Source organism: Crocodylus porosus, unplaced genomic scaffold, assembly GCF_001723895.1.
Source record: "Crocodylus porosus isolate Cpor-Errol unplaced genomic scaffold, CroPor_comp1, whole genome shotgun sequence".
Classification (NCBI taxonomy): Eukaryota; Metazoa; Chordata; order Crocodylia; family Crocodylidae; genus Crocodylus; species Crocodylus porosus.
This window is the reverse complement of record NW_017728912.1, coordinates 39,501,585-39,526,480: the sequence shown is the minus strand read 5'-3', so window position 1 is coordinate 39,526,480 and position 24,896 is coordinate 39,501,585. Positions and strand designations below refer to the sequence as shown.

The 24,896-nt window shown below is 40.2% G+C and overlaps 1 protein-coding gene across 2 annotated transcripts in view; it reads left to right on the top strand.

The window, feature by feature from the left end:
• The window catches only part of ANTXR2 (anthrax toxin receptor 2), a 182,290-nt gene that overhangs the window by 46,946 nt on the left and 110,448 nt on the right, over positions 1-24,896 (top strand). For both annotated transcript variants that reach the window (XM_019534309.1, XM_019534308.1), the window contains exon 9: positions 7,818-7,887. In XM_019534309.1, the coding sequence (XP_019389854.1) occupies positions 7,818-7,887 (70 nt within the window). The remainder of the gene's footprint in view (positions 1-7,817; positions 7,888-24,896) is intronic.

Genomic DNA, 24,896 nt, shown 5'->3' with positions numbered 1-24,896 from the left:
TTTAAAGGTCTACTGGGTGGAATATGATATGGCTCATAGGTTCTATGATACTAGTTTTATTTTTGAAGACACCTGAAATGTTAGAATTGTAGCCCAAATATTAGGTGCATATCAGAGTTCATAATAAAAGAACAGTAGTATAAACCATTAATTTATTGTTGCTACCATTTACAGAAATAATGGCTGATACAGAAGACTTGTGGATGCTCTGCTATAAAATTTTTAATAATGGTAAAAAATAACTTGATGCCTGCACGAAAGTTCTGCTCAACAATGTGAAAAATGAACCCTGTGTAGCTGGGTGGTCTGGGTAGCAGGGACTTAACACATACTTTCACTTCTGAAACATATCACAAGGAAAAGAGAACATAAATTTTAGGCTGCACCATCCTACACCACAGCTACACCATCCTCATCTCCATTACAATAACTGTAGTGCACTCCTGTGTGCTTGTCTCCTTCACGTTTAGCTACCACAATCACTCAAAGGACCACCTTTATGACTCCTTCCCTTCCCCCCGCCGTCCCAAATCCCTCTCCTAATTTCCCACTTCTTTCATTCGTTGGTACAATCTTTATAATCGACGATGAGTAAATGCATTTTTTAAAATACATAATTTCATGTCTCCGTTCCTAATTTCTATCAACTGAGCAGCAGACATCAGTTTTTCAAGTCTGTGTGGCACTACCACTGGCAAGTATGCTACTTCTCCGATTTTTCAGCCTGGGGCTTCAGCTACTCCCAAAATTCAGGGCAGGCATCCTGCATGCAAGCCTCAGGCCCAGAGATGAGTTCAGATGCCCCGTAGTCTTGCTTGTCCCTAGCCAAAAGGCCATAGGAGCAATCTAGAGGAAGAGTCAGAGAGCAGTCCTCCATCACCATAAATTGTGTACCCAAGATCCACCCACTGGGAGGCTATAGCAAATTCTTATAGGGGTGCCTGCCCTCAGTGCAATGGACAGGTCCCTGCTGAGGATGGAGACTACACTAGATCTTAGCTGGGGGAGACTCTTAGTCTAAAATACATTTTTATTTTTATTTTTTTTGAAAAACACATGTCTATATATATTTACATAGAAAGTTTTATACGCGCATCATCTAGCATATTTTTTTTCACATACCTTAATCCACATTCAAAACCCGTGCACCCATTACAATAAGCGTACCCACGGACTTGCATTCCCATGCACCTATCTGCAGTCCTTCCTCTGACCCAGTCATGCCATCTCTTAGTCCTAGCCCTGATTATGGAGTTTAAAATCTCAGTTCATTCACTGTCATTGTTGCTTTTCTTGTTGACTCAACTGCTGCTGTCATCATAGTGGTCACTTGGGCCAGTTGCCATGTTTTCCTCTTGATTACCACTGTCCACTTCCCTTCTAAGGGTTCTTTGAAGAGCCTGTGCAAACTCTCCCTTTGCCAGGCGGTGTTGGCTGCATCCTTCCCATGCTCTTCCACTGATTTCGAATAGTAGGACTGGAGTTCACTCAGAACCATTTTAACACAATCTGCCACCTCAAGATTCATGTGCTTGTACATCAAAAGGTTCCTGGACTTCCACAGGGTGCTCCTGACACAGGACATGAATGGATCGAAACTGACTGTTGGGTTCTCCTGGTGTTTAGTCAGATGGCAATACAGTGCTGTCTCTCTTGTCATCCATCTGACCGACCCCTGCCATCATTTTGCAGAGTTGATTTACCTTTTTCCATACTTCCTTGGCATATGAGTAGATCCATAAGAAGTGCTCAATGGTTTTTGTGGCACCTTGGCAGATTGCCCTAGGGCAGCTGGCCTACCTCTCTGTGCTCTCACTGGGACAGCTCAGTGGGCTCTCAGCCATTTCAAGTCTCTGTGGTCTTTCTGCAGGTCCTTGTGGGAAATCTGCTCCTACACAGCTTGGCAACCATCACTGGGGCTTAGGTCCATGGGTGACAGTATACTCCTAGCTCTCACCACCTCTTGTATCTTTCTGTGGTTAGAGATAGTCACAGGGCCGCCATTCTGTAGCCCGTACATGCTGCAGAACTCATTCAGAATATTGTAGAACCAGGATTGGTCCACAATCCATGGTGTTCTGTTGGTCAGCATGAACACCTGCCATGGTCTCAGGAGGTGTCCTGCAAAATATCTTACAGATTGTAAGATCTTTACCCCCATTGCCAGCTTACAGATCCAGTCCACCTTAGCACTGACTCTTTTTCAATCATGGTGAGCTACTACATTGACTGCATTTCAACTTCGTCTTTACTCCTGCAGCTAAGCTGTGCCTTCCTTTCCCATTTCCAGTGACTCCTGTTTTTAACTATCCTTAAATGTCTGGCAGACATCACCATACGAGGTCCCAAACATCTGACTTACAATCTGTTTGTGACTCCCTCTCTCAGCCTATCACATGATTAGTGTGGCCCTGCCCTCCCTGAGGTGGAAGCAGACCAGGCTGCCCTGGGACTCATCTGCATATACATTTTTGGAGGATCCTAGGACTTGTGACAAGAACACCTGATTCCAGTCGTGAGTGGGGGGTGCTAATTAGCATGTGGATCCTTTGTGAGAGATATCTGACATACACGCACATAATTGAAATGCTGGGGCCCAGACCAGTAAACAATGTGGTAAATCATGAGTTTTTTGGCTTTGGACTGATATTATACATAGTTTGTACTCTCTGTAAGTAGGTACAAAAGTGTGGCTTAAAAGTGTGTTTGTAGAGTGTCTGTGCTAAACCTTGAAGCAGTTTCAAAAGAGACAAAATGCATCATTTCTGGATGAACTAAGTCTATAGGCACTTGCATGTAGGAAAATCATTACAAGTTACTACGGGCAGGTTTATTTCCAGGTTAATGTTTTCAGCTTTACTCCTTAGAGCATGCTCTCCTTGAGCTTACTGAAGTAATAGTAAAGGGGGCGGGGGGGAAGAGACTACAGGGTAGCAGAAGGTAAGGGGGCTACCTGATCCCAGTTTTATTTTCCCTGCTGTAGCAGTGGGAGGGGGACACATTCAAGGCAAACCTCCAATAATTCAGTTCTATACCTGGAAAGCTGTAACAAATTTATAGATGTTCCACATATAGAATCTAATTATTGGGAGGTTGTCTTATATTCATGGTCATCTTGTATTTGAGTAGATATGGTGTATTGGTTAGGGAGGTGAAAAGGTCATACCCTATAGCCGTGTAATTCTGGTAAAGGCTTTTGCCAGCAGAGCTTAGTGGGGAGCTGGGGCAACTCGTGTGGAAGAAAATTCCTGTTAGTGTAGGTTATGCATAAAGCAGGAGGCTTAGCCACCTTATCAGTGGTGGTAGTAGCTCTGAGTATAAGCAGTGCCCTGCATTGCTCTTCTCCTTGCACACATTTCCTTTTCTTGCCTTTCATACACATTTTGCACTAGTGTAAATGACTGGCATTTTAATTTGGTCTTGTGTTTCATGTTCATTTTCCTCCAATGACAGTGACTCCACGTGGTACAGGACATTGGAGAATCAGCCTTTGTTGTAACATTTCCTGTTTTTAGTATTCAAGGGGCAGTGAAAAGCAAGTAGATTTACATCTAATTTTTTTTGCCTCTGGTAGTAAATGCCTTGATAAACAAAATGGCTGCAAAATCTGTGCCTGGACTGAAGTGCTGATCATTGCAGTTTGTTAAAGATCTTCAAGAAGTGCTTGTGAGAGCAAGTGTACTACCCCAGTTGTTCTGGCTAAAGTCAAACTGGGTAATTAAATTTTCCTTCACTTGCAACTGATCTTCTCATTTCCTGTCTTGAACTATAGTGCTGCTTTGCCCAGACTATATAAATCAGTCGCTGTGTTCCATAGTACATATGGCCACAGTTCATAAATTGGTGGAGTAATTCTTTCACATATGGGTGTTGCGTGTAGGTAAAATGACAGTTATCTAGGTGACCTGGAGAATTCCTAAAACATTTTGCTTACCTAAAAATACATTTTATTTACCCTTGGCACAATTTTTTGGATTAAGAAGAAATATATTTGAAGGCTGAATAATCTGAAATTTGGGCAACCTGGGTTCAGATATTGATGTTTGTTAAGGGTGTGTGAAATGGGCTATATTCGATTCAGATTCAGATTTGGCTCGAATTGGGGACAGTGATTCAATTTGTTGATTCAGATCACTGTCCCCAATTCAGTTTTTCTGCTGAATCCAAATGTGTAGACTCAATGCTGATTTGGAGAATCAGTAATTTGGCCATAGACACAGCTTTAAATGTTTTTTCTACATACCTCGAGGTACCAGGTGCAGCTTGTAAATGCTGTGATACTGGTGTGGATGGAGTATCCACAGGAGCATGTTCCCCCCGCCCCCCGCATTTTCGGCAGTGAACCTGGAAATGAACCAGAAGTACTTCTGGCCCACTTCTGGGTCTAGTGCCGAGTGTGCAGGGGGGCCCCCATGCCACCCAGTTTGCCAGTTGAGTTTGGGGGACCCTGGGTGCGCCACCAGACCCAGGAGGTACCAGTTGCCAGGCCGGGGTGGGGCAGGAGCGTACGCTCCCCGGCGGACCCAGAAATGGACTGGAAATGCTTCTGGTCCACTTCCAGGTCTTCTGCCAAGCACAGTGGGAGCTCCCTGTTCTCCTATGGGACACTCCACGCGCCCCAGCATCACAGCATTCATGAGCCACCTGGTACCTTGAGGTATGTACATTTTTTTTGTTTTTGTTTTGTTTTGTTTTAAGCTGTGTCTATATCCAAATCACTGAATATTTCTGAATCAATTCGGAGGGTTCCGATTCGATTCGGAGAGATTAAAGGGTCTCCTGATTCAATTCAGATTCGGAGATTTGGCTGCTGAATCTCCAGTGAATCGAATCAGCGACCGAAGCTTCACACAGCCCTAATATGTATATATAGTTGCTAGTGATCCAAACTCATGGGTTTTATTTCCACTATGCCGTTGACTTATTTTTTGGCCACTAACACTTCATGTAAATTCCCTCTCTCTCAGTTAAACCATCTCTAAAATAACAGTAGCAACTATTTCCTACCTTAAAGAAATGTAAGGTAACTTACTGACTGTCTATAAACTCACTAGGGGGGACCAGAAGGGTTTGGGGGAGACCTTGTTTCCCCTAGCGCCCCTGGCATAACAAGGAATAATGGACACAGATTATTGGAGAGTAGGTTTAGATTAGACATCTGCAAGAACCACTTCACAGGTAGGGTGGCTAGGAGCTGGAACCAACTTCCAAGGGAAGTGGTGCTGGCTCCTACCCTGGAGGTCTTTAAGAAGAGGCTTGATGCCTACCTGGCTGGACTCATTTGAGTCCAGTTTTTCTCCCGCCTAGGTGGGGGGTCGGACTTGAAGATCTGCAAGGTCCCTTACGATCCTACTTCTGTGATTCTATTTAAGAGTCATACAGTGGTTTGAAAATTTCTTTTGGAAGCTAATAAGTAGGGACCTGTGTGTATTTTGTGATTATGAAGATATTTCAAAATTTTTTTTGCAATCTTCACATTGTTCATCATTTTCTTTGGGGATTAATGCTGTAGCTAACTAGTTAGTATTTATTGCTGACAATGCTACCAACATGCAGTGGCTTGAATACTACTAATTCCTGTCATCAGATCCTAATAACTCTTCTAGAATTACCAGCTGCTTATCAAACCACCATTAAACAGCAGGACTCTGACACCAACTGCCTTGCATATTGTGTCATTGCTTATACCTCTGCAAAGTAGATGGAAAATATTATTAAAACAGAATGTAATAGCATATTATATCCCACTAGGTGTATCTACATGAGACACTACCACGCAGTAGTGTCGGTGGGCGCTAACCATAATGCAACGCTACTGTGCAGTAGTAATGAGCTACTATGTAGTTGCATCTGAATAAATCCATGCCAGGGATGCTACACTTGGTTATGCATGTACTAAATGCGCAGTAACAACTGTGCAGTCCGCCACTTGTGTAGATGCAGCCAGTGGCCGCAGTGTCAGTGTTAGCACAGGTTGCAGCATAACAGACAGTAAACCCCTCCATCCAGAAGTCTTGGCAGAATCTGCTAGAAAATTTCTGGTCAAGGCTCCTTTCCTTTTACCTAATTTTATCAGAGGTATGAGGGACAGTCAGTCAAACTACAACCCAGCAGAAGAGAATGACAATCTAAAACCTGGGGGCAGTGTTCTGAGCATTGGCAGCTAGAAGAAGAGGAGGGCAGTCCTATTAAAGATGCTACCAGGGACCCATCACACAGGCAGCTATGCCCCAATAGCTTTTTATCCCACTATCATTTTTCCTTCTTTTTCCTTTTGTCCTCTTTCATTAAATGCACACTTTCACCAAAATGTCTGGCACATGCTTTGCAGCTGATTTTTTTTTTTTTTTTTTAAATAAAAAAGCCAGAAGAGAACAAAGCACTTTTCTCAGTAAAGTCCCACCACTTGCAAGCCAAGTGGATCTAATGCATATTGTTCAGTGGGAATAGCAGTGATAAAATTCAGCTCTTGGTATGGGGCAGCCTCTGTTAACTTGGAGTTCCCTGTCAGGGTGGTTGCAGCGCAAGCAGTAAGCTTGTAGGTTCTTTTGGGGTTAGATACTGTATTTTGGCAGATGTCTTATGTAACATTTGTAAAGAACCATTACCAAATGCTGAAAAGTAAACCTGCCAGACATAACAGTGGAATAAAAAACAATCTATGTAAATTACCATTAAGACAGAAGCGTATGGCAGTGCACACCCCACTTCTCCAACTGAGATGCACATATACACAACTACTAACTCATTTCTAGCATTACAAGTTGGCAAAGAAAGAACCATATACAGAGGAAAAGTAAATCTCCATGGCTTAACAACTCCTTTCCCAAATGTGCTTCTTAAGCACTTGCATATCTGGCCCTTTTAAGTGCAGGAAAGAGGTGCCCTGGGCTTACCACAGCAGAATGGATATTGCCTGTTTGTGGACCTTTTAATCAACATTCCCAGTGTGAGAGTACTTCTGTGGCTGATGAATAGGATTGCCAGAGAGGTGGAATGAGTGTGACTGTTTTCAAGAGTCAGAATCTCTCCTGGAGTTCTTAGTACCTATTGCCTGCATGCCTCAGGGCAGCATGTATGGGGATTGGAGCAACAGTCTTTTCTACCCCTTCCCACAAACTTTTGGGTCTTTGGCATGCAGATAGGTGTATAGAAGGACCACAGTTGTACCCTGTTCCTACACAAATGCTCAGGGGATTTCTTGTGTCTTCTCTCTGTGTTCCTCTTGCAGACCAGCAAGAAACAGCCTGATATTATGGTAGTGAGCTTTGGTTTGGGATAAAAATAAGTGCTTCATAAAATAGCCATGTTTTTGAAAGTGCTTAGAGATGTTGCAACATGGGAAATGCCACAGAAATGTATGACATTTTAGGTGGTTGCTGTAATTCCTATTGAATATAATGTGTAGAGGTTAGGAGTGCACACCTGCTCGTTAGAAGCAGCCATTTGTCTTTTAATTATTAGTGACTTTCTAACAATACAGTATTAGCAAAAGCACCTTCTCATTAAAGCTGTGATTTAGGGAAATTATCACTATCCTGAAGGATACTTAAACTTAATGGGAATTCAGCTTATATTTACAGTTTAGTTATGATTTGTCTGTTGTCTTGTAGAGATTTGGATATAAACACACCTAAGTGCTTTCTTGAATTAGAGTTTTAGTTGTTTTTAAGGCCTGGAAGTCAGATGAACTTTGAACCAGACCAGTAGGCAAAGTGTTTTGAAGAAAATTGGGCTGCATCATATTCAGACATTCTAGTTTCTCATCTGACTAAGCAGTGCAATATATGTAGCTCATGTAATGCTTTGTTTTGCAGATGAAAAAGCAATACAAGTGGAATCAAAGTTTATTCTCTGTCCAGCACCTGTCTTGCGTAACGGTGGCGAGTAAGTACTTGGAGAAAACTTTATTTTGACAGAATTAAACCCATTGATGCTCAGTGTAATCATGTCGGGTTTTGGCTATAGGCCCCCTGGGTTATTTTCCTGGTATATTTGCCAATGTTGGAATGGGCTTTAAATAGTTATCTGTGACCAAACTGATTTGGATGATGCCCTAAAAATGAAGATTTAACCAGTTTATTAAACACTGAAAAGGTCTGGCTTGTCCTAAGTTTTACATAGCTTAGCTATGTTTTAACAGGGCATAATATGCTCTGTTCTAGATAATCTTTGTGCTCATTATTAAATGTATTACATTATTTCTGACACTTACAAGCTATTATTGAAATTGTATGTCAAAATGTGTACCACTGCTCAACATGTAGTGATAAAATGAGGCACTAATTTAGCAACCGCAGCAGTCTCTTAACAGCATCATGAATAACTGCAGCTCTAGCCTTATTCTACGTGTCACTGGCCATGGCTACAGATTTTTTCTACAGCCTTGAGAACTGATACTTCCCTTCACCTCCCAAAATCAAACATGCCCTAGGCTTTTTAGATCACTTTAGCTTAAACTTAATTTCTTGCATTTATGAGAGGAGTTTCCTCCTTAATTCTACCAGACAAATCAGGAATTAGAAATATCTGGAAATGATCCCCTCGTTGTCACATTTTTACTCTGGAGGAAGGAGAAGACTCTCTTCCCTATTGTGCCTTGAGGAGAGTAACCATTATATCAGGAAAGAGGGATTTGGGATGAATTTTTATTGCTAAAAAAGCCCAGTAACTTCCCTTTGCCTTGGCCCCTGATTCAGGAAAGCGTTTCAGTGCATTCAGTTAATTGGGACATAGTCATAATCTTAAAGCTAAGCATGTACTGGAAATGTTTTTCTGAACAGAGATGCTCTTCAGAGTTAGGGCTTTCACTAACAACTGATAGCTTCTATAAAGCTATAACCTGAGAGTGAAGCATTGGAAGCACATCTGTTTTGTATACTTAATAGTCATGGTAGGGAGGAGGGTTGGAAATAAATGGATTAAAAGACTTTTAAGTGATTAACCCCAATGGAGGGATGAGGAGTGGTTCATCTCAAAGGAGATGTACAGTTAGTGGCTGACACTATATCCTCCTTTACATTGAAAAAGACTGGATCACCAGGGACCTAGTAATGTAATAGAGGGAAAAAGTGTTGAGTTATCTCTGGGGGAGAGAGGATGAGGCTTTATACTATATATAGTGTCAGGCATTACAGACTATAAAATAATCTTTTACATCCATATATACAATGCTGATTTGTCTTGAGTGATATGGCAGTGCATCAGAACTATTCTGCGGTGATGTTTTTCCAGTGCAATACCATTGAGTTCAGTGGAAGTTTGCTGGCATACAGTTGTGGAACTGAAGTGGTGAACCTACAGCTGGAGCAAAATAACTGTCACAAACTGCTATCTTAGCTGTACATGGCATTGATTTGTCTTAGCTATGAGGAAAATGTTATTATCATCAGGAAGATATGAGTTAATTGGTTTCATTACTCCTTCCCTCCCCAGCAAACATTTCAGTGGGAATACACTGGCTGAAAACACATCTGAAAATCAGGCCCACAATGTTGGATAAACACTGCAAATCTTGAACCTGTAGCTAATTACCACCACATAGTGTTAGTCTGAGACTATGCAAATTGCATAGCCTGCCAAATGAGCAAGAAATGCACAGAATATTTATTGATATATATTAATACACAGTGTAAATTATTTGAACAGGCGGTATTTTTGTTGTTCTGAGAAGTGCTTGTTGGCCTGTGAAGTGTCACTGAAGTAGACAGCGCACCATATTGTAATTGCAATCCAGAGAAACTACCTAATTACAGGGTAGTTCTTTTCAGCAACGTTCCTAGCAAATGCATGCCTTACAGTAGATTAAATACATACAGGCTCAACATGCCATGTTGCAAAAGATATACTGATACAAAATGTACTTCCAAAACACTGTGCTTGAAGCAGTCACAGGGTTTAGCCTAAAGATAAGTAGTACATGGCAAATTAGAAGACTGACAGCTATGAAAGAAATGTACGTACTTGAACTCTTGACTTTCCATTGGCACAACTCAGACTACTGCTGGATACCTCCCAGGAATTCCTCATATAGCGGAGTTAATGTTAGTTGCTAAAGTAGCAGCAATCAGGAAGCTGATTGTTTTGGTGTTCTTTTTAACAGGACTGTAGTAAGTACAACCAAATATTAGACCAAGTTAATTTTGAAATTTCTGAAACTTGTGAGTTGCCATTTAAATGAATGACAAAATGTATGCATATGGTAGCTTCTATCATATCTGTGCTATTTGAGACCTGTACAATTTTATTTTTGTAGGCTGATGAATTCTTAAAAGTACAACAACTACATTGAGCTTACCTAAAGTAAATTAGCATGGCTGGCAAACCACTGGTTCTATTGGATTAATGCCACAACATGTTTCTCTTCTCTTTTTATCCAGCTGCTGGCTGCAGTTGTTAGATACTTACAGAATACTGCCTGTAGATTTATAGCTTGGCATTTTCTACAAAACAATACTTTTTTTTAGCTAGCACCATGTGCTGATGTGGCACTGAAGGGTGATGTGGCAGTGTACTGATGCCGCTTACTGCATACAAAATGCCTCTTCATCACAACATTCATGAGAGGCAAAATTGTTAGGTACCTTAGTCCCCTAAATTAACTTTTTCTTTTTGTAGATATCTCATTTACTAAAAGCTAGAAAGTACTTGGGATTTTTAAGCAGTACATAGCTGTTGTCATATCATTAACTAAGAGTTCAGGGTGAAACTCATGCCTATGCAGAAAATACTCTATGAAGATTTAGATATGGGCCATACTTACATACATCAAATAAGAACTAAATAAAGACTAGGCTTATTCCTAGTTTAAGAAGGTGGAGTTTTATTATTCATCCCCGATTCAGCAGCAGGCATAAATTGCCATTTGCTTTAACTTTGGAATTTCTGTATGAAAGACAGCTTATGTCTTGTGTGGGCTCCATAGCAAGAGAAGTTTTAAGCGATTCCCTTCTTCCCTGTTTTACTGTTAGCTGTCAGCAGACTTGCACTGTACTGGTCTCCCATGAGCCTCCTGGAGAGTGGAGATTATATTCTTTATGTGAGAGAGTATCTTCCTTTACCCTCTGGAGAATTTTTACTCCTAAGGAACTATGGATAGACATACATTAGTTGGTTGTGTGCATGTGTTATAAAATCCAAAATGAAATATTCCTCTGTGCATACCACACCCCTGGGAAGAAGGTGAGGAGAGAAACGCAGGATACATGTTTGTCACATAATCTACTGTGTTCCTGGAAACCACTCGCATCCTATGGAGTTGGGTGCAGTAAATAGGTGGGAATAAACTAGATAAGAAACCTAGTGTAGATCCTCAATCTTGTCAAATGTGTGAACTGGTAAAGGTACTGATTACAGTTGATGATGTGAAAAGTTGATTACATTTGAAAATAAAATATTTGAAAACCATTTACTCTTCTATTTATAGTCGAAGTCTGAACATTCTTCTCAGAGCTGCTCCTGCTGCAGTTGTATGTGATTGTGAGCCACTAGTGCAGAGCAGATTTCCCCTTCATCATTCAGTTGTGTTAGATTGGGGTCGGCAATATTTTTGGGCAGAATGCCCAAAACACCCATTTAAATTTAGTTAAGACTCCATTTTATATTTCATTTGCCACATTGGCTCAGTAGATGGCAATAATAAGATTAACCACTTTGTAATCTTAACTGTGGCACCAGATGTTATATATTTTATTTAACTTTAATCTCAGTAAACGCTTACTGAAATAAAAGGTTCCCTCTCCTGATCTGCATGAGTTCTGTGCATACCATAGTCTTTTCCTGGGCTATTACAGAAAGAGATTTTGAAGGAATGAGCACTGAAAGCTAAAATTCTGCTTGCCTTATGCCAGTACTCCAGTAAATGAAGCAAGGATGTTTTGGTCCATGACACAAGAGTTTGAGGCTTTTGTTTAACTTGGAAGAATCAGAGGTTATAGAATTGCTGCAATCAAAACAGTGTGCTGGGGAAGCATAGAGCTTCCCTTAATACAGCTATAATGACACTGATCAGTTTCCCAGCAGATACTTTGCTTTACACATTCTGTTTTTGAACTGATGTGGGCTGTCTGTACATAGCCTGGCTGATCAAGTGAAATCCCTAACTTCAAATACAATGAGTTCACAATATTACTTGTAGGTCTAAAACGGACCATGGTTCAAGTATGTTGCTGAGCATGGCCTATATATGCATGCAAACTCATATACATTGGGTGTCTGTAATAAATGGACAGAAATAAAAGTGAGGAACTAAGGGGTCATTAAGCTCCTCTGTTCAAATATTAACAAAAGTTTTATATAAGACAAGCTAAAGGGATCTCAGGAAAGAACAAGGGAAAAATCTATGAGAAGTTGAAAATACTCAGTGTGTGACTTGGCTAAGAGATGAAGAATCTTTTATGTGGATAAACACCCAATGGAAAGTGGATTTATTTTGGTTGATGAAAGGAGTTCTAACCAGGAGTTGAAGGGATACTTTTTAAAAAAAAGAAATGTTGACACAAATATTTTGCTTAAAATCAGAGTTCTTGGGCTGTAATTGCTCAAGAGATGTAGTAGGAAGTTCCATCACCTAGAACACAACACTGGCAAATATGCAGTAGGGAAGAAATTTGGAGGCTGGGCAGCCCTGGCTGGCATTGACCCCTGGGGGGGGTCAGCCTGCCAGGCCAAGGCTACTCTAGTCTGGCTCAGTGTGCTGTGGAGGGGCTGGCTACAGCACAAGTTTGCTTTAGTGTGGGGCTATGTCTGTCATTAGGCACAGGATGAAGAAAATTTAGTGATTGTTGTTTTGGTGGGTTAGGAAGGTTAGAGTGCCACATTGTGGGTGCCCCTGAAATGATAGTTTAGCTGTACTTTAACAACCTCTGTTTCACTGTATTTACTCAAATACAGCATGTCTTTTTTTTTTTTTTTCAAAAATTGGCTGCTGGAAGTTGGGGTGTATTGTAAACAATGAAAAGCAGGAAGCAGAGGGTCTGATCCTGCTGCAGCTGAACTGCCAGACTCCTCTGAAGCTGGATGCTGGCTGGGCTCAAGCTCCCAGCTGACCTGGCAGGTATTCCCGACTGCACACCCAAATCAAGAAGAGAAGAGGGGTTGGGGAGTTCAGCTCAGCTGGTGGTGCCTGCTTTGTCCTGCAGCTAGGGTGTTAATGGAGCAGCCATAGGTTTTTGCTCCCCTGCCCTACTTGAGCTGCCTGTATTTTTCCTGTGAAAATACCATACTTACAGGTATTTTCAAGGAAAGAGCGTCCTTTCATTATTCCACTTTTCAAAAACAAAGTTCATGTGCAACAAAAGTTGTTCAGTGTGGAACAGGGTGGAACAAATGTGGTTCATTTCAGTTTCCCTAAGTGAAGCTTTCAATGCTTGCAGATCAAAACTTTTTGTAATATATAGTGAGCAGTCTAAAGATCATTGGAAAGGGCCCATATAATTTTCATGGTAAAATATTTTAGATGTATTTTGGATTCTTGCTGTCTCAATCAGTTTCTAAGGAGAAAGGATAAAAATGTATATCCTGTAAAACATTGAAGATAACTAGCAATGAGCTCTTTTAAAAACTTTTATGATGGCCACTTGCCCTAAAAGGGTAAAAAAAACAGTGGAAAATTATCTTACATGTTGCTAAAGTATACTTGGTTAAATATTCTTGAACTGAAAATGCCACTTTTGAATATGCTTCTAGTTGGATATTAACCAGACTGCTAACAAGAGGAGCTTGTGTTATTGAAATCTTTGTTCTTCCTGTTGACAACATCTGCTTCAGTTGTTTTGCACTCAGTGTGAATGCTGTGGAAGTTCAGAAGGACCTGTGAAACAGAAACAGCATTGTGTGTCTTTTATACGACCCTTCCTTAGGTCCTTACATTTTAACGCTTCTCTCTTCTGGGCCACTTGTTATATCCTTGCACCATTTCTTTGCAACTCAGTTTTTGTCCGTTGAGCATTTTGGGGGAAAAAAATCATGGGGAATGTGTGAAAAATCTGGAACAAGGCTTCTAATTTGTTTTTAATACAGAAAAATATAGGTTGAAGTAGTTTGAAACAGAGGATTTTGGAAAACATCTGAATTAGGACTTAAAAAGCTAATCTTTTTGTCAGTTTCCAGGGCACAATATTTATCTCTCTAAATTAAAAAAAAAAAAAAATTCCAGATGAAACTACTAGTATTTTACTTTGTGGAAGTAACTATTGCTCCTCATTTCTATTGGGCCTATTGGGGATTAAGCCCTATAGAATCCTTCTAGACTGAATAAGGACCATATTGGAGGTCCTCTTTTTAAGGTTCCACTAAGCTCCTTCTTAGTCTGTCTCTGTTCTCCTTCACTTAAACAGTTTGTCCTGCAGCCTAGACCTGTATACCCACTTTCTTTTAGTTTTTTTCTGGTAACATATGATAGTTTAGGTGCCCATATGGTTTTTTCTCAGTCTTTGAAAGTTTGTAACAGTCATACTATAATCTAGGAAGAGTTAACAGCTCTTGAGCAAAGCTTTTCCCTGACTTTTGTCACTCTGAGTCAATTCTCCAGAAGTTTAAACATGTAAATTTAGTTTTAGTGAAAGGGTCCAAAGCAATAACTTAGTATATTATTACTATGTATTTTGGCAGCACTGAGTGGGACTTCAGTCGGTAGTGAGGCCACACTATGGGAGGCTTCATACAACATAGAATCAAAATAGTATTTGCCATGAGGAGCGTACAGTCTAAATAAGCAAGCCAGAGAAAGGGCAGGAGAAGGGATGTATTGTTTCCTCGATTTCACAGGTGGGGAACAGTAGCACGGAGAGATTTAACTGATATTTTTTCCAAGGCCACACACATTGTCTGTTGGTGAGTCATACATTTTACCTAGATGTCCTGGGTCTCAGTCTTTACCCATAGCAAAACTGGGAGATTTAGCAGTAGTTGCAGATGCATTGCTCATTAATTCACCAAAATTTGTCTTAGCTGATTTGACTTAGGGAGTTGAGGGGTGAGAGAGTATTTAAGGCTCTATTTCATTTAGTCTTCAGCCTCTCCACTAATATGGACACTTGTATGTGCGTGGAGTTTGTTTTGGGTGGTTTTTTTGGGAAGCGGGGAAGGGAGTGATTTGTACACTGCCTCATTAAAAAAACAACAACAACAAAAAACTGTGGAGAACATCTGTTTGTTTTTATGAAGGTCACCAAATAGTCACAATGTGACAGTACTTTTTCTCTTCTACTGAGTTAGGTAGGATTTAAATTGGTGACCAAGAGCTGGAGAGCTCCACATCCCACTTTTACTCTCTTGAACTGTCAAGTGTGTGCCTTATATGGAGTCATTTAGTTCCATTTCATTTTCCCTCTTCCTTCTGTTTAATAACTTGACACCATCTTCTTACGGATGAATCCGGGGTGTGTGTGTGTTTACAGGCCAAACTCTTGGCAAGCAAAGTAGATAGTATGGCTTTTTACACTCAGCCTCTCATTCAGAAGAACAACCCTATATAGAAAGGGCACCTACACACATTTAAGTCTTATTGAAATTAATGGAAATTAAGTACATGCTTTAAAATGTGCTTAAGAGCTCTTATGAATTGGGGTGGGTAAGCAGGTCAGTGCAACTGCTGCTATGCAGATGGGCTTTGCCTCTTTAAGAGCACTTCCAAAAGTCTGCACAGTAGTCCATGAGCAAGCTTGGGTTCCAGCAGCCTTGTTGTCTGGCTTTGTTCACTTAGGAGCCCATCAGCCAATCCCCATAACCTAAAAAAAAAAAAATCATTGGTCGAAACAAACAAGTAAGACAAATCTTTAGCCCTTTCCCAGACAGTAAGAGCAACCTTTTAGTTCTGACCTTTCCTACATGAAAGCTTTCCTGGGTTTTAGTCTTCTTCTAGTCAACCAAATACTCCTTCCCAGCTCAAGCTGCTTGTTCATTCTCCCCTTGGGTTTGTAATGGTTTGCTAATCATCCACAGCTTGGCTTCTACTGCAGGGCTGTCTGCCTTCCTTTAAAGGGCCAGACCACCCTGTTACAAGGCCTAAGAAAAGTGAAAACATGTCTTGATGGAGGCGTCTCACCTTATTATCTGCCTGAAAAAACTGAATGAATTAAATGACTCCTAGGCTGTAGGGTTTTTGCAGCACACCAAGTTGTTCTGTGTGGTCATGACTTTATTCTGGCTTTGCTTACTGCTGAAAATCGTCAGCTGAAAATGACAGAAGAATTGGGAGTGTCTGCTTAAAATGTATTACGTGCAATTTTATAATGTACATAAAGAAGGGACTGTCACTGACCACTACTGACATTATATAAAAGTAAAGATGCAGAAAAAACAAAACCTACAGGAAAAATTCAATCAAGGGTCCACTGCCAAAAAAATGAAGTAGAGCTTTATGCACCAAACTTTAATGTCCTTGAACAATCAAAAGAACAACACCCTTATTGCATTGCTGCTTTGTACTTCCTTTCTTTAAGTATGTTGAAACCTGATAATGAAAAGTGTTACATGAAATTGTATGGGTTTTCTGAGGCTCACTTTCAGATTTTGAAATATAATTTTTATTCAAGTCCAGCATTCAATTTAAGAGGAAGAGAAGGGGAAAAGGGACACTGCTCATACACAGTTGAGTTGCAGGCGTTGAGGTGCTTGGTACTGTCACCAGTCAAATTCATTTTACAGACGGAGTTCCCCATTCAAGATAATCTGAAAGGTGTTTTATAAAATAGCTGGTAGAACTAATGTTACTGAAAGAGAGTAACTTCCCTTTTCTAGTCCCTTGGACTTTCCTAGAGATACAGAACATATTATTTCTGTACCCCATTTCTTTGCCTTCAGTGACATTAGTCTAAAAGTCAGAATGTTAAAATTACTTCTAAATTTAATCTCCTGTGCAAAACAACATGCTATATTGGCCAGTAAAATTTCTACGTTCAATACACAGGCAAAATGCTGTAGTAATGTTTGTATCTTTTGAGATATGTATAACATATACTAAACTAAAACAAATCCTCCTTTTCTGAGTTTCTGACTTGACTCTGCTAAATAAACCTCCCCCCGCCCCAATTCTTTGCAGTATTTGAGTAATAATAACTTTTGCAAGCACATACAAAGGGTGGAACCTTTCTTCCTTCTATACATTGGTATATTTTTTAAAACATTGGCACAACCACTTATTTCTTATCCTTGAAGCAGTGACCTACTGGGGTGTTACTTTTGTGTAATACTGACACAAAAGTTAGTAGCTAGATTTTATAAGCATATCTTCATATCTTAGTAGCTCACAGGATAGTTTTGTTTTTGTTAATGTTTTCTTTTTGGTGGGGGAGGTGCTGATAAGACCTCTAATGAAACCTGATTCAGAGTAAAAGGAAAATATCAACAACAACAACAATGCTGTCCTGTAAGGTGACTGATGTTTAATATGTTTGCCTAATTAACTTCTGGCTAAGATTTCTAACCCATTAAGTAGCTAGTTAGTATATGTTTCGAATAAACACATCTGGTCCTGCAATGAGTGAAGGTTCTGCCTGTGTGTGGGTGACAGATGTGGCAGTCATTTCCCCAGTTCTCTCTTTTAAATAATTAACAACACACTGGTGGAGTGGCCCTAGACAGACAGTCTCAAAGCCAGCTGTATAGTCTCAGAGCTGTATCTGTGGACCTGTGCCTCATCTCATTAGCCTGCTCCATCTATTGCATTCCCTCTTTGGTATTTCAACAATTACGTGTTGTCCTAAGAAACATTCTTTTAAATAACTTTGGACTCTTGGCTTCTGGTCTGAAAGGCAGCAGGGAAGGAGGGGATATATATTAGGCCACCCATGGGGCAGATAGGCCTGAATTCACAAGCTTTGCAGATTGATTCCTTGTACTAAAGAAAAGGCATTTGAACTAGTCCCGCCCAGATGTTTCATTATTTGGAGTTGCTGAGATGAGTTTGGAAACAACCTTCTTCTGGAAGAGGCAGCAGCTTGTGTTAGCATATTTCTTTGTTTGATACATGGCTACCCACTCTGGAACAGCTGGAAATTCTTATCAATTACAGCTAAGAGCAAAACGTGTGTATGTATGTGTAATTCACTCACTCACTCACACACATGATTAGTCCTGCCCAGCAAATATTTTCATTTTTCATATGTGGTTTTTCTGAAGTTGTTTGCCAATAACTGGGGAGGTTGTTGGGGGTGAGGGGGCGATCACTTTTCAGTTTATTTAATTTATATATGTTGCAATAGGCTGATTTGCATAAAAATGACTGCTTAAAATAAGACTTAAATTCATGCTGCCCAAAGGGCATGGTAAGATTTATTCTTACTTTTGGAGGTCCACGAACTCTGATCGTTCCAGGGCCACATCATAATGGTTAACATGCAGCTGTCATTAGTGCTAGTGATATGGGCTCAGTCTGTGACCTTTGTTTTGTAAGACATTAACAATAGCACAGCTGCCCCTGCATAGTTGAGATCTCAAACCTGCAATTTGGCAAGAAGAACAGAACAAATTGGATAAATATACATAAACACATTGTGAAGGGAGGGAAAACAGAACAGAATGAACCAGTGCCTCATCCTACAACTTGTTTGATAGGGATGATTTAAGTAGGCATATGGTATAGTTAAATGTGCTTTCAAAAACATTGGCCTGATTCTTCAAGCAAATATGAAATAAATAGCTAAATAAAAATGAAGCTGATACAGTATCATTTGCTCTCTCAAAAGAGACATGAATGCTTTGGGAAGTATGTATGAGTAAGGTATTGTGTGTGAATGACGAGCAGACTTATATTTCTACATAGAAAGTGTAATTAACTTATTTTTAAGCTTGCACATTTCTTTTTCCTTTAACACATGCATTTTCAGTTCAACAATACCATCACCATCAATGCATGCATTAAAGTGCTGAAAATCACACTGCAGTACACATCCTTCACAGTGACCTTTCAATGCTACATTATTTAGGAACTTAATGACAATTATAAGTTAAAATTAGTCTTTATATTTCATCATTCCATACACCAGATGGACAGAGAATACAAAGATTATATTTTCAGACTTTCTTAACTTATTAAAAAAGCCTAATATATATTTAAAAAATCAGATCAGTGATACAGCAAACGATATATATTGATATAATAGACAAATACATACATTCAAACTATTTTATATGTGTAATGATAAACATATTAGATAACTAACTGGTGAACAAAGTTCTCTGTAGTATTAATGGGTGAAGCTTATTTAGAGCTGCACTAGTTAACATGAGCAGAAAACCTGACCCCAGTATATTTAAGAGCCTGGAGTTAAGATTGTGTGTTTATCTTAGTATATTTTTATTTATTTTTTCCAGCCTAACAAGAGGGCTGAAGATCAGAGGCAAAAGAAAGCTAGTGTTTTTTACTAGGCTTACTTCTGGAGTGTCTGTTTTAAATGGTACTATTTTGAACACGCCTCACTTTTTCATAGGCTGGAAGAGTAAGCTTTGTGACGAACATACTATAAGTTCAGAGGCTAAGTCTCAAGAGCCGGATGAAATTTGTCATTGTGGCTTGAGGACTGTTGAATCATAGAGGTGCTGATAAGTGCTCTCTGAGAGGCACTCAGCATTTCCTATCCTGCTCTGAACTGCTGCACTGCTGTTCAATTTCTTTTGCTTTGCTAGATGAATTAAGTTTACCTAGCCTGAGCGTGGTTTGTTTTTTTTCCTAATTTCTGGGTCTAAGCTCGCTCACAGAAGAAAACTCGTCATTAGCTTCAGTGTGAGCTATTGAATGCTCAGTGCCTTTGCATACTAGGCCACTTATTTATTCTTTCAAGAGTGGGTAAGCATCCATTTTTTTAAATCTTTGCAGCACGCCTTATCTCATGTTGTGTATTGAAAACCTACTCATTCACTTTTCTCACACAAAGGAGCTAAATGCAAGTCAATAATTGGCAAGGCTGTCAAGGCAGGAGGTGGCTCCCTTGGCAGCAGTCTATGTGCTTCCTTATGACAAGCAGGTGTTGTGCCATGCTGAAGGGAGATGGTGTCAACCTTCACTGATAATGGATCTGTCACTTTTGTGCTGGTCCTCACTGTCCATCAAGGACAAAGGCTTCATTCCTAGGTTGTAGAGCAGTGTTTCCTTGCTGCCAACAAGCTTAAGGCGAAGGGATGTTTTAGTGGTTCTCTTCATCCTTTCCTGGTATCACAGGCAACCTTGCTGTTTACCAGTAATCCCATTCAGAAACGTCTCAAGCTGTTTTCAAACCAGGTAGATTTTTTGCTTCTACTATTCCTCACTGAAGGCCAGAATCTCCTTCTGCTGGTCAGAAACTTTCTTCTAATTTGCATCCTAAATTTATTCATGGCCAGTTTATATCTAATTGTTCTTGTGCCAACACTTCTCTTTACTTTAAATTACACTTTTCCCTTCCACGTATTATTCAGTGGAGACCGTTCAGACTAACCAGACTGTCGGGCACCTGCAATGCTGCTGCTGCTTTCTGGGTCCCTGTAGGTGCTTTTAGAGGCACCGTCATCATTATTGGCATCCATCAGCTTGGCACGTGACTTCATCACCAGTGCCTTACCAGCTTTTTTCCTTGTTGGCCATCTCTGTAGTATGTGACCGCAGAGGACAAAAAACTTTGAAAGTCTTTAAAAAAGTACTTTGGGAATTTTGAATTGGAAGGCTGTGGAAGTTTACCACTTAGAAGCAGTAGTACTGGGGTGAATGTCTACTATAAATATTAACTTAAGAAATATTTTAAAAACACATTTGGTTTGATGAGATTAGATTTTAATGGGAAATATTCACAGATGGAAACATCTTCAATGACTTGTATAGGCATACTGGCTGTTAAGACATATGGATTTTGTGTTAAGATCACTAGTAATTTCTAATGCAGTCCTTCACTTTCCTCAATAGGGCACACAGTGTTCCCAGTGCATTAGGAAAGACTGCGTGAGCAGAACTAAGTGCTTAATATTATGCAGTGGCCATAGTATTTGGAACTGAATTAATAGACTAATTTAACATAATAATGACATTTCATTGCATTGTACTGCAGTTTCCCATGATTCCATGAGATCAGAGCTATTGCACTTCTGTCTTTCAATTCCCTGTCTTAAGTTCACAGTGCTGCCAGGCAGTGAAATATTTTAAGACCCTTTATACTTCTACTAATTCCATACAGAAAATACAAGACGAATATGCAGTACATCACAGTCTGTAGAGGGATTTTGATGCTGTGACTCTGATAGGGAGTTGTAAGGCACCTGCATTTTGGTATAGCTTTATGTGCTGGTAAACAAAGAGGATTAAGAAAAGACTGAATTTTGTTTTTATTTCCTTAAAAAAAATAAAATAACTGGCTTTGCATATGGGATTGGTAATCTTGTTTTGGGGAAAAATACAATATTAATTTTTATAACCACTGCATTGTCAAGAATCTGAGCAAACATATCACAGTTGTAGAATATTAACCATCTGTGGTGCCGATTGTGTTTGCTATTGAGTAACACAAATTTTCCAGGCACAGGTGGCCCTGGGCACAGTAGACCCATACCAGAGTTCTGGCATGTTCTAAAACACAGCTCTGTGGGGCTCATTGTGCCCTGCTGCAGCTAAAGCTTCTGCTAAAATATGATTGCATGGTCCTCTAAACCAGTCTTACTTGGGTCAGAGGAAGGCAGCAAGAGAAGAAGCATCTGCCACATTAAAGCTGCAGAAGCAATTTGTGGAGCGTTTTTTGCCTTCAAGGAGCTGTGGAAATATAGTATTTCTCTCTCTGCTTCCCTCCATTTCTCTTGAGAGACTTGCTTTTGAGAGGCTCTGTTCTTCAAATATTACTTTATGTCCCTTACTTCATGAATCATATCTGTGCAGCACCTTCTTTCATTGGAATCAAGATCTATCCGTATTTGCTGAATGGTAAGGACTCTCTCTATCTTAAATGTTGTCATCCATAACACAAAAAGGGAAATTTGTGGCATCTGTGTGGGGATTTATGTGTTAATGTTTCTCTGAACCATTGCAGATGATTGCCAACATTTTCAAACTTGGCTGTCTAAAGTTAGGCATCCGAAGCCATATTGTGACTCAGGACTAAGGATGGCTTTGTAATAAGCACTGGTTAAGGAATAACACTCTGTACTTCCCAGGGGGCATGTCTAAATGTACAATTAATGTGAAGCAATAATGTGAAACATCAGAGTTTATTGCCATTTGAATGTGCACCCAGAAATGAAGCATGCTGAGTTGGGGTGGACCAGCCCTGGCTGTTAGGGGATCTGGTGGGGGTCAGCTTGCTGGCCCAGGGCTGCTCACCCCAGCTCTACATGCTGTGGAGGGGCTGGCTGGGGCACAATGGTGCTTCAGTGCAGGGCTACCTGGCGGGCAGCCCACACAATAAAGTACCTTCTTGCCTCAGCCAGTTGGGGCAGTGTCTATACCTGCTCTGTGGTAGAGTTTTTTGCTCTGTAGCAAGATGGTATTTGTATTTACAAGTAGTATCCTGCTATGGAGTTAATTAGTTTACTCCAGCCTAATAAGGGTGCATGTGTAGCTGCTGAGACATTTTACTGTGCAGCTAATTAGTCTACTGCACAGTAAACATCTTGTGTAGATGCACCCAGAGAGTCATAATGTGGTGTCAGGTCCCCCATGGGCTTCAGGGGAAAGTAATCTACTCAAGGCCTATAGGTTAACACTGATTATGGCCCTCTTTGTGCCATGGCTAGTTCAAACAGTAAAAAAGTCAGGGGCTGAATTGATTCAATATTTTCAGGTTAGTCTAAATTGTGTAGATTGAACTGAGAAGCAAGTGAGCAGACATTCACTTCGATTCTGGAAATGCAGCCACTTGCCTGTAGTGGCTAAGGCCATAAGCTGGGGAAGGCTAGTGTATACCTCCCTGCTTTGCTAGACCAGATAGCTTGGGCCAAGGCTAGCCCACCTACACTGTGAGGGAAGGTTTGCAGGGGAGTTGCAAAGCATCTTGGTATGCTGGGGGACTGAGTTAACTTGAATCTGGAAGGGTTCTGGGACAGAAGTTCAATAAAGCAATTTAACCTAACTCAGTTAAGTTTGATACTACATCCATCCAGGTTTATTATAAACCAGTTTTGGCCATTTTGAAAGCAATTTATGTGCACTGAATTTCTGCTGTGTTGTAAATTTGAACTGGTTTCTGATTACTTTTAATGGTTTATGTGTCATTTTGGTCTCTAGCCTGAGCAGTGGACCAAAGTCTCCACCCGCTTGTTTCAGATTGCTTAGCCTGCTGGCTTTGGCAGCAGGCAGTGGGAGGTGGGGTGTTACTCTGTGAGGAGCTCCTCAGGAATTGGAAGCAAATAGGCAAATGAATAAAAACTAAACCCTGTTATTACAATAGGAGGGAAACCCATTTACCTGGTCCCCCAGCACAGCAACCTGGCCTGAGAATCACTCCGTTATTAGCAGTTCCACCACAGGGCTGGCTGCTGCTTGTTAAGGGGACAGACCACTTTATTAACACCACTTCTCACCCACATTTGTCAGCCTTTGTAGAGAAGATAATCATAGCTCCACCAAGGCTGCTTTTCCTTAATATTAAAAACCTGCAAGATGGTTCACTTTTGTAGAGAAGTCAAGAAGTGCCTGAACACACTTACTCTTCTTTGTTGGCTTGTTATAAAGGTCACTGTTGTTCCCATCAGCATCTAAATAACTGGTCTGATTCTCCTAGGTTTTGAATACCCATGTACTGTAAAGACTTTAGTGAAAGGAGTCCACTTTTCTGAAAATCAGTCCACTAATTCAGATACCAATGTAGGCTTAGGTACTCAGTTAAGCCACTCAAGTTGGAACATTTCAATCTGTAATTTTTTTTCACTGAGCCGGTTTTACATAGACATAAGAAACAATGTTTCCTCTGTAAAAAAGTGACTTCTGACTAGTCAAAGGACATCAGATGTGACTATACAAGGCAGTGTTAGTAAGAAACAATCTTCCAAACTGATACATTAAATGCATATTTAAAAAAAAACCCAGAAAACAAAAAACTTGTTTTTTACACTAAGGAAAAAATATTTTGTTCATATGTTAATGCAGAGAAGTGTAGAGGAGGAGGTAGTGGCAGAGTATGCAACTGATGAGTTTCTTTGTACTAGGGCTATTTTTTGTGCCAAGTGTTATTTACTAAGGTATGTCCTTGTTCTGAAGTTGGATGCACCTAGATGGATTTTATGCTACCATAAATTTGAATGTAGGATTAAGAACATAATATTGACTTAGATCAATACTTTGTCCATTCCATATCTGTTCATAGGTAAAAATCTGTGGGCAATGTTAACATACCCATTCAGTCCCATTTACATCCCCCTAACAATGTAAAGCAGCTCAAAAAAAGGACTGTGGCTATAATTTATTATCACTTTATAATCACAGATTGTCAGAATGGTGTGACTTGGGGGTGGAGAGGCCTGGGGCAGGGATGTCATTTTGTAATAGAGAAAAATGGCTGCATGTGCTGAATATTATTTTATTTTATCATTGTATTTATTTGCTCTGTAATCCACCCTTTCCAAGAGATGTTCAGGACAGTTTAAAATGGGAGAAGAGAATAACTTAAAAAATAAGAAAAGAGCTTATGGAACTACAGAGAGCATATGATAGAAACCTCCTAAACAATAAGAAGGTCCTACAGTGCTTCCAAAAGATACCTAGGCTTGGGCTCTGGCAGGTTTCAAGAGGGAGGGCATTCAGAGCTGAGGAGCAACTGATGAGAACAACTTCCTATACTTTGTGCCAAGTGGGCTTGGCACATTTATGGTCTTTGCAGGAGGTGGTTCTCAGCTGACCTTAGGGATCGTGATGGGTCATAAGGTGAAGGTAGTCTCTTAGGCCCTGGACAGATGTTATACTTGCAATGTGATTAACCTGTTAATTGTGCCGTAACTAGTAACCA